Source organism: Pelodiscus sinensis, chromosome 20, assembly GCF_052426305.1.
Source record: "Pelodiscus sinensis isolate ZL-2025 chromosome 20, ASM5242630v1, whole genome shotgun sequence".
Classification (NCBI taxonomy): domain Eukaryota; kingdom Metazoa; phylum Chordata; order Testudines; family Trionychidae; genus Pelodiscus; species Pelodiscus sinensis.
The window spans coordinates 1298534-1312209 of NC_143071.1; the positions used below are offsets into that span (position 1 = coordinate 1298534).

The 13676-nt window shown below is 72.8% G+C and overlaps 1 protein-coding gene across 4 annotated transcripts in view; it reads right to left on the bottom strand.

Moving 5' to 3' along the window:
* TMC6 (transmembrane channel like 6) overlaps positions 1-13676 on the bottom strand; it is a 52038-nt gene that overhangs the window by 27773 nt on the left and 10589 nt on the right. For 2 of the 4 annotated variants that reach the window (XM_075904174.2, XM_075904172.2), the window contains 3 exons: positions 6954-7094; positions 6357-6463; positions 5435-5533 (listed from right to left, as the gene is read on the bottom strand). In XM_075904174.2, coding sequence (XP_075760289.1) covers positions 5435-5533; positions 6357-6463; positions 6954-7006 — 259 coding nt within the window. In that variant the 5' untranslated portion in view covers positions 7007-7094. Of the gene's footprint in view, positions 1-5434; positions 5534-6356; positions 6464-6953; positions 7098-13676 lie in introns of all 4 variants that reach the window. The other 2 variants (XM_075904173.2, XM_075904175.2) reach the window with 2 other exon arrangements.

The window sequence follows — 13676 nt, forward strand, 5'->3', positions numbered from 1 at the left end:
GGCAGGGCTGGAGCCCAGGCTGGGGGTGGGGGGCTCAGGACAGGAGGGGGCAGGGCTGGAGCCCAGGCTGGGGGTGGGGGGCTCAGGACAGGAGGGGGCAGGGCTGGAGCCCAGGTTGGGGGCGGGGGGCTCAGGACAGGAGGGGGGCAGGGCTGGAGCCCAGGTTGGGGGCGGGGGGCTCAGGCCAGGAGGGGGCAGGGCTGGAGCCCAGGGTGGGGGCGGGGGGCTCAGGCCAGTAGGGGGGCAGGGCTGGAGCCCAGGTTGGGGGCGGGGGGCTCAGGCCAGGAGGGGGCAGGGCTGGAGCCCAGGTTGGGGGTGGGGGGCTCAGGCCAGGAGGGGGCAGGGCTGGAGCCCAGGGTGGGGGCGGGGGGCTCAGGCCAGTAGGGGGGCAGGGCTGGAGCCCAGGTTGGGGGCGGGGGGCTCAGGACAGGAGGGGGCAGGGCTGGAGCCCAGGTTGGGGGTGGGGGGCTCAGGACAGGAGGGGGCAGGGCTGGAGCCCAGGCTGGGGGTGGGGGGCTCAGGACAGGAGGGGGCAGGGCTGGAGCCCAGGCTGGGGGTGGGGGGCTCAGGCCAGGAGGGGCAGGGCTGGAGCCCAGGTTGGGGGTGGGGGGCTCAGGCCAGGAGGGGGCAGGGCTGGAGCCCAGGTTGGGAGTGGGGGGCTCAGGCCAGGAGGGGGCAGGGCTGGAGCCCAGGCTGGGGGTGGGGAGCTCAGGCCAGTAGGGGGGCAGGGCTGGAGCCCAGGCTGGGGGTGGGGGGCTCAGGCCAGTAGGGGGGCAGGGCTGGAGCCCAGGTTGGGAGTGGGGGGCTCAGGCCAGGAGGGGGGCAGGGCTGGAGCCCAGGCCAGGGGTGGGGGGCTCAGGACAGGAGGGGGCAGGGCTGGAGCCCAGGTTGGGGGTGGGGGGCTCAGGACAGGAGGGGGCAGGGCTGGAGCCCAGGCTGGGGGTGGGGGGCTCAGGACAGGAGGGGGCAGGGCTGGAGCCCAGGCTGGGGGCGGGGGCTCAGGACAGGAGGGGGCAGGGCTGGAGCCCAGGCTGGGGGTGGGGGGCTCAGGACAGGAGGGGGGCAGGGCTGGAGCCCAGGTTGGGGGCGGGGGGCTCAGGCCAGTAGGGGGGCAGGGCTGGAGCCCAGGCTGGGGGTCGGGGGCTCAGGCCAGGAGGGGGCAGGGCTGGAGCCCAGGTTGGGAGTGGGGGGCTCAGGACAGGAGGGGGGCAGGGCTGGAGCCCAGGCTGGGGGTCGGGGGCTCAGGCCAGGAGGGGGCAGGGCTGGAGCCCAGGCTGGGGGTGGGGGGCTCAGGACAGGAGGGGGCAGGGCTGGAGCCCAGGCTGGGGGCGGGGGGCTCAGGACAGGAGGGGGCAGGGCTGGAGCCCAGGCTGGGGGTGGGGGGCTCAGGCCAGGAGGGGGCAGGGCTGGAGCCCAGGCCGGGGGCGGGGGGCTCAGGACAGGAGGGGGCAGGGCTGGAGCCCAGGTTGGGGGTGGGGGGCTCAGGACAGGAGGGGGGCAGGGCTGGAGCCAAGGCTGGGGGCGGGGGGCTCAGGACAGGAGGGGGCAGGGCTGGAGCCCAGGTTGGGGGTGGGGGGCTCAGGACAGGAGGGGGGCAGGGCTGGAGCCCAGGCTGGGGGCGGGGGGCTCAGGCCAGGAGGGGGCAGGGCTGGAGCCCAGGCTGGGGGTCGGGGGCTCAGGCCAGGAGGGGGCAGGGCTGGAGCCCAGGCTGGGGGCGGGGGGCTCAGGCCAGGAGGGGGCAGGGCTGGAGCCCAGGTTGGGGGCGGGGGGCTCAGGACAGGAGGGGGCAGGGCTGGAGCCCAGGCTGGGGGCGGGGGGCTCAGGACAGGAGGGGGCAGGGCTGGAGCCCAGGTTGGGGGCGGGGGGCTCAGGACAGGAGGGGGCAGGGCTGGAGCCCAGGTTGGGGGCGGGGGGCTCAGGACAGGAGGGGGCAGGGCTGGAGCCCAGGCTGGGGGCGGGGGGCTCAGGACAGGAGGGGGCAGGGCTGGAGCCCAGGCTGGGGGCGGGGGGCTCAGGACAGGAGGGGGCAGGGCTGGAGCCCAGGTTGGGGGCGGGGGGCTCAGGACAGGAGGGGGCAGGGCTGGAGCCCAGGTTGGGGGCGGGGGGCTCAGGACAGGAGGGGGCAGGGCTGGAGCCCAGGCTGGGGGCGGGGGGCTCAGGCCAGGAGGGGGCAGGGCTGGAGCCCAGGCTGGGGGTGGGGGGCTCAGGACAGGAGGGGGCAGGGCTGGAGCCCAGGCTGGGGGCGGGGGGCTCAGGACAGGAGGGGGCAGGGCTGGAGCCCAGGTTGGGGGCGGGGGGCTCAGGACAGGAGGGGGGCAGGACTGGAGCCCAGGCGGGGGGTGGGGGGCTCAGGACAGGAGGGGGCAGGGCTGGAGCCCAGGCTGGGGGTGGGGGGCTCAGGACAGGAGGGGGCAGGGCTGGAGCCCAGGCTGGGGGTGGGGGGCTCAGGCCAGGAGGGGGCAGGGCTGGAGCCCAGGCTGGGGGTGGGGGGCTCAGGCCAGGAGGGGGCAGGGCTGGAGCCCAGGCTGGGGGCGGGGGGCTCAGGCCAGGAGGGGGCAGGGCTGGAGCCCAGGCTGGGGGCGGGGGGCTCAGGACAGGAGGGGGCAGGGCTGGAGCCCAGGTTGGGGGTGGGGGGCTCAGGACAGGAGGGGGCAGGGCTGGAGCCCAGGGTGGGGGCGGGGGGCTCAGGACAGGAGGGGGCAGGGCTGGAGCCCAGGCTGGGGGTGGGGGGCTCAGGACCGGAGGGGGCAGGGCTGGAGCCCAGGCTGGGGGTGGGGGGCTCAGGACAGGAGGGGGGCAGGGCTGGAGCCCAGGTTGGGGGCGGGGGGCTCAGGACAGGAGGGGGCAGGGCTGGAGCCCAGGCTGGGGGTGGGGGGCTCAGGACAGGAGGGGGGCAGGGCTGGAGCCCAGGGTGGGGGCGGGGGGCTCAGGACAGGAGGGGGCAGGGCTGGAGCCCAGGCTGGGGGTGGGGGGCTCAGGACAGGAGGGGGGCAGGGCTGGAGCCCAGGTTGGGGGTCGGGGGCTCAGGACAGGAGGGGGCAGGGCTGGAGCCCAGGTTGGGGGCGGGGGGCTCAGGACAGGAGGGGGCAGGGCTGGAGCCCAGGCTGGGGGTGGGGGGCTCAGGCCAGTAGGGGGGCAGGGCTGGAGCCCAGGTTGGGGGCGGGGGGCTCAGGCCAGGAGGGGGCAGGGCTGGAGCCCAGGCTGGGGGTGGGGGGCTCAGGCCAGGAGGGGGCAGGGCTGGAGCCCAGGCTGGGGGCGGGGGGCTCAGGCCAGGAGGGGGCAGGGCTGGAGCCCAGGCTGGGGGTCGGGGGCTCAGGACAGGAGGGGGCAGGGCTGGAGCCCAGGTTGGGGGCGGGGGGCTCAGGACAGGAGGGGGGCAGGACTGGAGCCCAGGCGGGGGGTGGGGGGCTCAGGACAGGAGGGGGCAGGGCTGGAGCCCAGGCTGGGGGTGGGGGGCTCAGGACAGGAGGGGGCAGGGCTGGAGCCCAGGCTGGGGGTGGGGGGCTCAGGCCAGGAGGGGGCAGGGCTGGAGCCCAGGCTGGGGGTGGGGGGCTCAGGCCAGGAGGGGGCAGGGCTGGAGCCCAGGCTGGGGGCGGGGGGCTCAGGCCAGGAGGGGGCAGGGCTGGAGCCCAGGCTGGGGGCAGGGGGCTCAGGACAGGAGGGGGCAGGGCTGGAGCCCAGGTTGGGGGTGGGGGGCTCAGGACAGGAGGGGGCAGGGCTGGAGCCCAGGGTGGGGGCGGGGGGCTCAGGACAGGAGGGGGCAGGGCTGGAGCCCAGGCTGGGGGTGGGGGGCTCAGGACAGGAGGGGGCAGGGCTGGAGCCCAGGCTGGGGGTGGGGGGCTCAGGACAGGAGGGGGGCAGGGCTGGAGCCCAGGTTGGGGGCGGGGGGCTCAGGACAGGAGGGGGCAGGGCTGGAGCCCAGGCTGGGGGTGGGGGGCTCAGGACAGGAGGGGGGCAGGGCTGGAGCCCAGGGTGGGGGCGGGGGCTCAGGACAGGAGGGGGCAGGGCTGGAGCCCAGGTTGGGGGTGGGGGACTCAGGACAGGAGGGGGGCAGGGCTGGAGCCCAGGTTGGGGGCGGGGGGCTCAGGACAGGAGGGGGCAGGGCTGGAGCCCAGGCTGGGGGTGGGGGGCTCAGGACAGGAGGGGGCAGGGCTGGAGCCCAGGTTGGGGGTCGGGGGCTCAGGACAGGAGGGGGCAGGGCTGGAGCCCAGGTTGGGGGCGGGGGGCTCAGGACAGGAGGGGGCAGGGCTGGAGCCCAGGCTGGGGGTGGGGGGCTCAGGCCAGTAGGGGGGCAGGGCTGGAGCCCAGGTTGGGGGCGGGGGGCTCAGGCCAGGAGGGGGCAGGGCTGGAGCCCAGGCTGGGGGTGGGGGGCTCAGGCCAGGAGGGGGCAGGGCTGGAGCCCAGGCTGGGGGCGGGGGGCTCAGGCCAGGAGGGGGCAGGGCTGGAGCCCAGGCTGGGGGTCGGGGGCTCAGGACAGGAGGGGGCAGGGCTGGAGCCCAGGTTGGGGGTGGGGGGCTCAGGACAGGAGGGGGGCAGGGCTGGAGCCCAGGTTGGGGGTCGGGGGCTCAGGACAGGAGGGGGCAGGGCTGGAGCCCAGGTTGGGGGCGGGGGGCTCAGGACAGGAGGGGGGCAGGGCTGGAGCCCAGGCTGGGGGTGGGGGGCTCAGGACAGGAGGGGGCAGGGCTGGAGCCCAGGCTGGGGGCGGGGGCTCAGGCCAGGAGGGGGCAGGGCTGGAGCCCAGGTTGGGGGTGGGGGGCTCAGGACAGGAGGGGGCAGGGCTGGAGCCCAGGCTGGGGGCGGGGGCTCAGGCCAGGAGGGGGCAGGGCTGGAGCCCAGGCGGGGGGTGGGGGGCTCAGGACAGGAGGGGGGCAGGGCTGGAGCCCAGGCGGGGGGTGGGGGGCTCAGGACAGGAGGGGGGCAGGGCTGGAGCCCAGGTTGGGGGCGGGGGGCTCAGGCCAGTAGGGGGGCAGGGCTGGAGCCCAGGCGGGGGGTGGGGGGCTCAGGCCAGGAGGGGGGCAGGGCTGGAGCCCAGGCGGGGGGTGGGGGGCTCAGGACAGGAGGGGGGCAGGGCTGGAGCCCAGGCTGGGGGTGGGGGGCTCAGGACAGGAGGGGGCAGGGCTGGAGCCCAGGCTGGGGGTGGGGGGCTCAGGACAGGAGGGGGGCAGGGCTGGAGCCCAGGCTGGGGGTGGGGGGCTCAGGACAGGAGGGGGGCAGGGCTGGAGCCCAGGCGGGGGGTGGGGGGCTCAGGACAGGAGGGGGGCAGGGCTGGAGCCCAGGTTGGGGGCGGGGGGCTCAGGCTAGTAGGGGGGCAGGGCTGGAGCCCAGGCGGGGGGTGGGGGGCTCAGGACAGGAGGGGGCAGGGCTGGAGCCCAGGCTGGGGGTGGGGGGCTCAGGTTGGGGGCAGGGCGCTGGCTTCCCAGGGCCTCCCACTCACCGATGGTGCGGCTGGGCATGCTGGCCAGGATCCGTAACGTGGCTTCAGAGAACTCCGGGTGCCGCCCTCTCGGCTCCAGCTCCTCCCAGGCCTGGTTCCCTGGGAGACAAGGAAACGCACCGACGTCTGTCAGGGCCCCAGGGCGCCCCCAGCCAAGCCCTCCGCTCAGCTCCCCGGACACCCCGCTCAGGCCGGCACCCCGGGACCTGGCCCAAATGAGCGGCTGGCCCCTGTGGAGCACCTGCCGTGGCACTGGCCAGAGGCACCCCAGGAACGGGGTCTCCCTAGCAGCTGTGCCTGGTGCGAGGGCGCCGAGCCTGCAAGGTAGCTGTGGAGAAATCCAGGTCCCAGCTGCCTCCGGGCCTGGGGTCCCGGCCGCTGGCCCTGTGAGCTGGGGGCTCCGCTGCCGGCTCCGGGCCTGGGGTCCCGGCCACTGGCCCTGTGAGCTGGGGGCTCCGCTGCCGGCTCCGGGCCTGGGGTCCCGGCCGCTGGCCCTGTGAGCTGGGGGCTCCGCTGCCGGCTCCGGGCCTGGGGTCCCGGCCGCTGGCCCTGTGAGCTGGGGGCTCCGCTGCCGGCTCCGGGCCTGGGGTCCCGGCCGCTGGCCCTGTGAGCTGGGGGCTCCGCTGCCGGCTCCGGGCCTGGGGTCCCGGCCGCTGGCCCTGTGAGCTGGGGGCTCCGCTGCCGGCTCCGGGCCTGGGGTCCCGGCCGCTGGCCCTGTGAGCTGGGGGCTCCGCTGCCGGCTCCGGGCCTGGGGGGTCAGGATAGGGTCGGGGGGACGCCAGCACCCCCGCCACTGTGACCGTGAGCTCCCGGTGCCCCTGGGGAGATGGCGCGTCGGACAAACACCAATCCAGACACGTCTCAGGAGCACACACGAGGCTCCATATCTGAGCTAGACCCCCCCGACTCAGCCAACAGGTACCTCTGCCCCCGAGGGTCAGGTCCACCAGCTCCATCGCCGGCTCCGCCATGCTCTGCTCCTGGAGCAGCTGCTGGAAGGCCTCGTGCACGGCACCCTCATCGCACAAGCTGCAGAGAACACGGGTGCTGAGATGGGGGCGGGTAACCGGGCCCACGGGCCTGCGACCCACTGCCCGGGCAGCTCCCAGGCTCCGGAAGATGCCAGGCTCCAGCAGCACCTGGTGGCCAGTGGGCGGAGGCTGGAGCTGGGACACATGGGCCCCGAGCAGCGGCGGGCGACAGAGCCTCAGGACTGTGTCTGCTCGGGGCCTGCCGCAACCCCTCGTGTGTCAGGGGAAACGTGCCCCCCGGAGGCTGCTGCGGCCCCCTCTCCCCCAGGATGCTCCCCAGGAAGGGCCAGCGGGTGCCTCAGGCTGGGGGCTCCCTCCCGCCACAGACCAGAAGGCCAAAGGTGGGTTGGGCAGGTTCCTGGGGGCGCGGCAGGCGCTAGCGCTGTGAGCCTGAGGGACGAGAGCGGAGCCCAGACGCCAGGGGGATGGGCGCACGGGCGGCGCAGGTCGGGACAGGCAGCAGACAGGCAAACGGGGGCACAGCTCACCTGGCAGCGGCCTGGTTCTCCGGGACCTGCAGGGTGAAGGACGGCTGGGCCATGGCGGCTCTCGGCCCGGCAGGGCAGCTCTCCAGACACAGGCTCTCAGCAGCGCCCGCCTGGCATGTCCCAATCGGCCCGGCCCCGGAGCTGCTGAGACAGAGACGCCCTGGCAGTGATGGGCACCTAGTGGCGCCGGGCCCCCCGTTCTCCCTGCCCAGAGCCTGGCGCTGCCCTGCCTGCCGTGGCCTGCTGCCGGCGGAGAGCCTGCCCGGGCGAGTCCCAGGCTGCACGGCTCCGATAAGAGGGAGGGAGGAGGGGACGAGGGGCAGGTGGGATGACGCAGCAGCCGGCTCGGGGCGCAGAGCCAGCGGGGGCTGCCCGGGCTGGGGGGCTCAGTGGCGGGCAGGCTGGGTGCGCCAGGCCCAGGGACAGCCTGCGCCCCCGGGCGAGGAGAGCCGAGAGCCGGCTGCTCTGCCCACACGATGCTCCCTCGGGTGCCAGGCAGCGCGTGGTGCTGAGGCAGGCTTGGCGGGGGCCGCTGGGGGCTCGGTGCAGCCGCGCCTGTCTGGTCATTGAGGCCCCCTGCCCGGCTCCCCTTCCCTGCCCCCTCCGGCACACGGCTCCAGCCCGGTTCTCGGGACAGGCCCGTGTCAGGAGGGCCCCAGAGTCACTAACCACAGGGCTGAGCCCCCGCCCCCTCCGCAGCACCCACCCGCAACGGCCGCTCAGCGGCCAGGCCCTGGCTCGGAGCCCCTCACCTGGGACACCCGCTTCCTTCCCCCGGCAGCCAGGGCAGCGGAAACCCGGCGGCTGGAGAGAAACTGCCGAGAGCAGCGAGGAGACGAGATCTCGCCCACACCCCCTGCGCGACGGCAGCCTCAGCCGCCTGCCAGAGACCTCGCCGCCCCGGCTCCCTGCACCCAGACCCACCCGGGCACCGCGGCGGATCCAGTGCTGGCCTCACCCAGCAGCAATCCCCCCGCCCAGAGCCCCCGGCCGGAGCCAGCAGCACCCACGGGCCACGGCAAGCGACAAGCGACGAGCCCCACGTTGGGGCCAGCGCGAGGGGCACGCCGGGCGGTGACGCAGGACGGGGCCTCGCCTGTATCAGGCGCTGTTCCCCAGCCGAAGGGCCAGGGGAGGGAGCTGCTCGCCTCTCCCACCCCCAGTTCTGATCTGGCAGCCGAACAAGCAGCCTGTGTCCTGCCCAGGCAGCAGGCCAATGCAGCCCCTTTGTCCTGCCAGCACAATGCCCGGGGTGGGGCCTCCCTCTCCCCAGCCCAGTACCCCGAAGGCCCCACCCCACAGTCTGCACCCTGGGGGAGCTGGAAAGTCTGTGCCTGGCTGTGGGGCACGGCGGGGAGTCCTGACCCTAACCCGTCCGCAGCCAGACAGGGCTCTCCGGCCGGTCTCAGGGACACGGCTCAGGCTCCGCGTTGGCACTGGGCCAGGTATGGCGCTGCAGTGAGTGCTCTGTACCCCGCGGTCCTGCGCTGTGAGGTGTGACCCCCACTGACTCGCCCACGTGCGGCGGTGCAGTGTCAGTGCCTGGCTGGTCGCGGTGCTGGGCGGCGGGGACCCCACTGACTCGCCCTCGTGCGGCGGTGCAGTGTCAGTGCCTGGCTGGTCACGGTGCTGGGCGGCGGGGACCCCACTGACTCGCCCTCGTGCGGCGGTGCAGTGTCAGTGCCTGGCTGGTCACGGTGCTGGGCGGCGGGGACCCCACTGACTCGCCCTCGTGCGACGGTGCAGTGTCAGTGCCTGGCTGGTCGCGGTGCTGGGCGGCGGGGACCCCACTGACTCGCCCACGTGCGGCGGTGCAGTGTCAGTGCCTGGCTGGTCACGGTGCTGGGCGGAGGGGACCCCACTGACTCGCCCACGTGCGGCGGTGCAGTGTCAGTCCCTGGCTGGTCGCGGTGCTGGGCGGCGGGGACCCCACTGACTCGCCCACATGCGGCGGTGCAGTGTCAGTGCCTGGCTGGTCGCGGTGCTGGGCGGAGGGGACCCCACTGACTCGCCCACGTGCGGCGGTGCAGTGTCAGTGCCTGGCTGGTCGCGGTGCTGGGCGGAGGGGACCCCACTGACTCGCCCACGTGCGGCGGTGCAGTGTCAGTCCCTGGCTCCATCATGACCAGCTTGAGCAGCTCCTCTGCGGTCTGGGCTCCGACTCCAGACACCCACTTGCGGCAGTATTGCGCCAGGCGGGAGGCCAGGTCCACATAGGTCTCCCGTGGCCCTTTCTGTACCCCCCGGAACTTCTTCCTGTACATCTCGGGGGTCAGCCCGAACTTGTGCAGCAGGGCCTCCTTGACTCGGTTGTAATCCCCTGGCTGTAGGTCCTCCAGCTGACTGAGCACTCCGGCCGCCTCCTGGTTCAGTGCGGGGATGAGCTCCTGCAGCCAGTCAGCTGGGGGGACCCGTTGCAGTCCACAGGCCCTCTCAAAGGCACTGAGGAACCCTTCTATGTCGCCCATGTCCTTCAATTGGGCCACCACGAGCCTCTCCAAGCGTCTGGCAGTCCTGGGACCCTGGGGCCCATCCGCACTTGGCGCAGCCGGTGCCCCGCCGGTTCTCTGCTCTGCCATGGCCAGCTCATGCTGCCGCTGCCTCTCTCGATCTTGGCGCTCCTTCTCTCGATCTTGGCGCTCCCTCTCTCGGTCCTGGCGGTCCTTCTCTCGGTCCTCTACTTCCAATTCCCTGATCCGCAGCTGGATCTCCAGCCGCCGCAGCTCCGCTGGGCTGGCCCCTGCCCTAGATGGGCTACGGCTTGCAGGCCTCCCGGGAGATGCTGTCTCATCTCTCCATTGGGTTCCAGCGCTCCTCCCCCTCTCTGAGCCTGACACACTCTCAGGGGGGGTCTGGCTGCTTCCCCTGGGGACAAGATCCTGGCCCTGTGGCTGGTCATTATCTTCCAGCTGGGCAATCAGCTGGGCCTTGGTTGCTTTCTGCACAGGCAAGCCCCTCTCTCTGCACAGCCCCACCAGCTCTGCCTTCAAGAGTCGGGCGTAGGCCATCTGCCCGCTGGGCCCCTCGGTGCAGACTCACCAGTCTAGTGCTGCAGCGCCCCACGATTCCCAGGAACCGCTTCGCTCTGTCTCCAGCACGCCTGGCTCCAGGGCTCTTGCTTCTACTGCGCCTTGTCGCTTGCCGCTGGAAGCTCCATCCACGGGGTGCAGTGCATCCCACTTCTGACACCAGTGTGACGGCGCGTTGGGGGTTCCCCGTCTCCTGCACCCCGAAATGGCACAAACAGACTGCACCAGCCGGTGGAATAGAGGAAGTTTATTGCCTCTCCAGGATACAGCGCAGCACAGATGTAGTCTGGTCACAGAGCTGGGCTAGGATGCCTCAGGCCCCCTTGAGATGGGGGAGACTGGGCCCCTAAACTCCAGCCCCTTCTCCTAGGCTCTCCTCCATGCTCTCCCACAGTAACTAACTAAATTCCCTTGCAGCCCTGCCCCCCCAGCCAGGGCAGCATCCACCTTCCTTTGTTCCTCTCCATGGGGGGTGTCTGGCCACTGGTTCAACAAGTTTGGCATTACCTCTGCCTAGCGAGGTTTTCCCTGCTGGGTCTTGCTCCAGACAGCAGGGGTCACCACAGCCCAGCAAGTACCCCCACTACGTCACACCCTCCCTACACACTCCAGCACCCGCCCCAACGTCACACTGGCATGAGCCAGACGAGCCGGAGCCTGGGCGGGTTTCTGCACTGAACAGCCCCCGTCTGGCTGGGACACCTCTGGTCTCTGCTGAGTCCCAGAATCCCAGGGGCCAAAGCAGGTTGCTCTGAGGAGAGATGAAAGAGACTGGAACTTTTCAGCTTGGAAAGAGGAAACTAAGGAGGAGAGGACAGAGGTCTATAGAACATGGCTGCTGGGGAGAAAGTGACTAAGGAAAAGTTATTTACTTGTTCCCATGACATAAGATCTAGGGGTCACCAAATGAAATTAACAGGCAGCAGGTTTAAAACCAACCAAAGGAAGTTTTTCTTCACAGGGTGCACAGTTAACCTGTGGAACTCCTTGCCAGTGGAGGTTGTGAAGGCCAAGACTAAAACAGGGTTAAAACAATAACTAGATACATTCCTGGAGGTTGGGTCCATCAATGGCTGTTAGACAGGGTTGGCAGGGCCGTGTCCCTGGCCTCTGTGTGTCTGGGGATGGGCGACGGGGAGGGATCACGTGAGGATTCCTGGTTCTGGTCACTCCCTCTGGGGCACCCGGCTCTGGCCCCAGTGCAGACAGGACCCTGGCTGGATGGATCGCTGGTCTGACCCAGCCTGGCCGCTCGGATGCTCCCCAGCGGATGGGACGGGCTGGGCCCGCGGCCGCTGGCTCCGGGTCAGTAGTGTGGGGCGGTGGGCGTGTCTGTGGCAGCTCCCGGCGCAGGGTAAATCGGAAACCGGGAGCTGGGGTTACCAGATCTCTGCAGTGCGAAGAGGCCCTGGCGGGCCGGCGGGAGGAGGCCTTGAAAGCAGAAGGAATGGAGCCAGGGGGCCAGGAATCACAGACGTGCTGGGGCAAGCTGCTGGCGAGGCCTCTGGCCCCCGGGAGACGGCAGATGCTACAGGTCTGAAAAGGAGCCAGGTGGCCCTTGTGTGGGGCTAACGCCCTGGACACGCTGCTGGGCCCCCAGGAGGGGGGGAAACACCCCAGGGGCAGGACTGAGACTGCAGCGGGGGCCTGTCTCCGGGGGGCGCCGTCAATCTCTCTGGCCATGGAGCCCGCCGGCGCCTGCTCCTGGGGCCCCGTTGTCACAAAGGCTTCAGGGCGCTCTGCCTGGCGGGAGCGTGGGCCGCCGCTGGCTGGGGCTGGGTTTCCGGCGCGTTCAGAGTGATTGGACCAAGCCCAGGGGGCCTCGCGCTGCACGCGGGGCGTAGGGGCAGCCCGTGCTCCGTGATTCCCACAGCCATCGCCCCAGCGCCCAGCTACTGGGGGATTAGCCGGGGCCAATGGGGTCCGCGGGCAGGGGCCTAAAAAAATGGGCACCCTGCACCCCCGACCGGTGCTCCTGCCGGGGAACGGGGGCAGGGCATGTGGGTTGCCCTGGGCTGGGCGGGCAGGGCACCCCACCCCTGGCTCCCCGGCAGGAGCGGGGGCTGCCGTTGGCCCCACAGAGCCCTGACGCGCCCCTACCCCAGCAAGCAGAGCGGGGGCCTGGTCTGCGAGGTGCCCGGCCGCCCACTGCGCTGGCGCAACCCAGACACGAGAGTTGTGCAAGCAGCACCGGCGTGTTCCGCCTTGCACAAGGAGGCTCTCCCCGGCTGGCCGAGGCTGGGGCTGGCACCACGAGCCGTGGGGGGCAGGGCTGGGTCTCGCCTGCTCCCTCCCCCCCAGGGCCGCTTGCGTCCCCAGCAGACAGCCCCTCCCGGCTAGGACCCCGCTCACCGTGGGCCTGGGGCAGGAGCAGGGCTGGCGGGGCCCCCGGGCTCTGGCTGGAGAGCGAGGGACACGATGGTCCCCACAGACCGGCTGCGCCGCTCTGGCTCCAGGAGCCCCCTGCCAGCGTGGGAAGCTGGGGCGCTCCTAGCCAGGGAACCCCCTCTGTGAGCCCGCTGGGCGGCTCCAGCCCGATCCGGGGCCATTCCTAGCCAGGGAACCCCCTCTGTGCGCCCGCTGGGCGGCTCCAGCCCGTTCCGGGGCCATTCCTAGCCAGGGAACCCCCTCTGTGCGCCCGCTGGGCGGCTCCAGCCCGATCCGGGGCCATTCCTAGCCAGGGAACCCCCTCTGTGCGCCCGCTGGGCGGCTCCAGCCCGATCCGGGGCCATTCCTAGCCAGGGAACCCCCTCTGTGCGCCCGCTGGGCGGCTCCAGCCCGATCCGGGGCCATTCCTAGCCAGGGAACCCCCTCTGTGCGCCCGCTGGGCGGCTCCAGCCCGTTCCGGGGCCATTCCTAGCCAGGGAACCCCCTCTGTGCGCCCGCTGGGCGGCTCCAGCCCGTTCCGGGGCCATTCCTAGCCAGGGAACCCCCTCTGTGCGCCCGCTGGGCGGCTCCAGCCCGATCCGGGGCCATTCCTAGCCAGGGAACCCCCTCTGTGCGCCCGCTGGGCGGCTCCAGCCCGATCCGGGGCCATTCCTAGCCAGGGAACCCCCTCTGTGCGCCCGCTGGGCGGCTCCAGCCCGATCCGGGGCCATTCCTAGCCAGGGAACCCCCTCTGTGCGCCCGCTGGGCGGCTCCAGCCCGTTCCGGGGCCATTCCTAGCCAGGGAACCCCCTCTGTGCGCCCGCTGGGCGGCTCCAGCCCGATCCGGGGCCATTCCTAGCCAGGGAACCCCCTCTGTGCGCCCGCTGGGCGGCTCCAGCCCGTTCCGGGGCCATTCCTAGCCAGGGAACCCCCTCTGTGCGCCCGCTGGGCGGCTCCAGCCCGTTCCGGGGCCATTCCTAGCCAGGGAACCCCCTCTGTGCGCCCGCTGGGCGGCTCCAGCCCGATCCGGGGCCATTCCTAGCCAGGGAACCCCCTCTGTGCGCCCGCTGGGCGGCTCCAGCCCGATCCGGGGCCATTCCTAGCCAGGGAACCCCCTCTGTGCGCCCGCTGGGCGGCTCCAGCCCGATCCGGGGCCATTCCTAGCCAGGGAACCCCCTCTGTGAGCCCGCTGGGCGGCTCCAGCCCGATCCGGGGCCATTCCTAGCCAGGGAACCCCCTCTGTGCGCCCGCTGGGCGGCTCCAGCCCGATCCGGGGCCATTCCTAGCCAGGGAACCCCCTCTGTGAGCCCGCTGGGCGGCTCCAGCC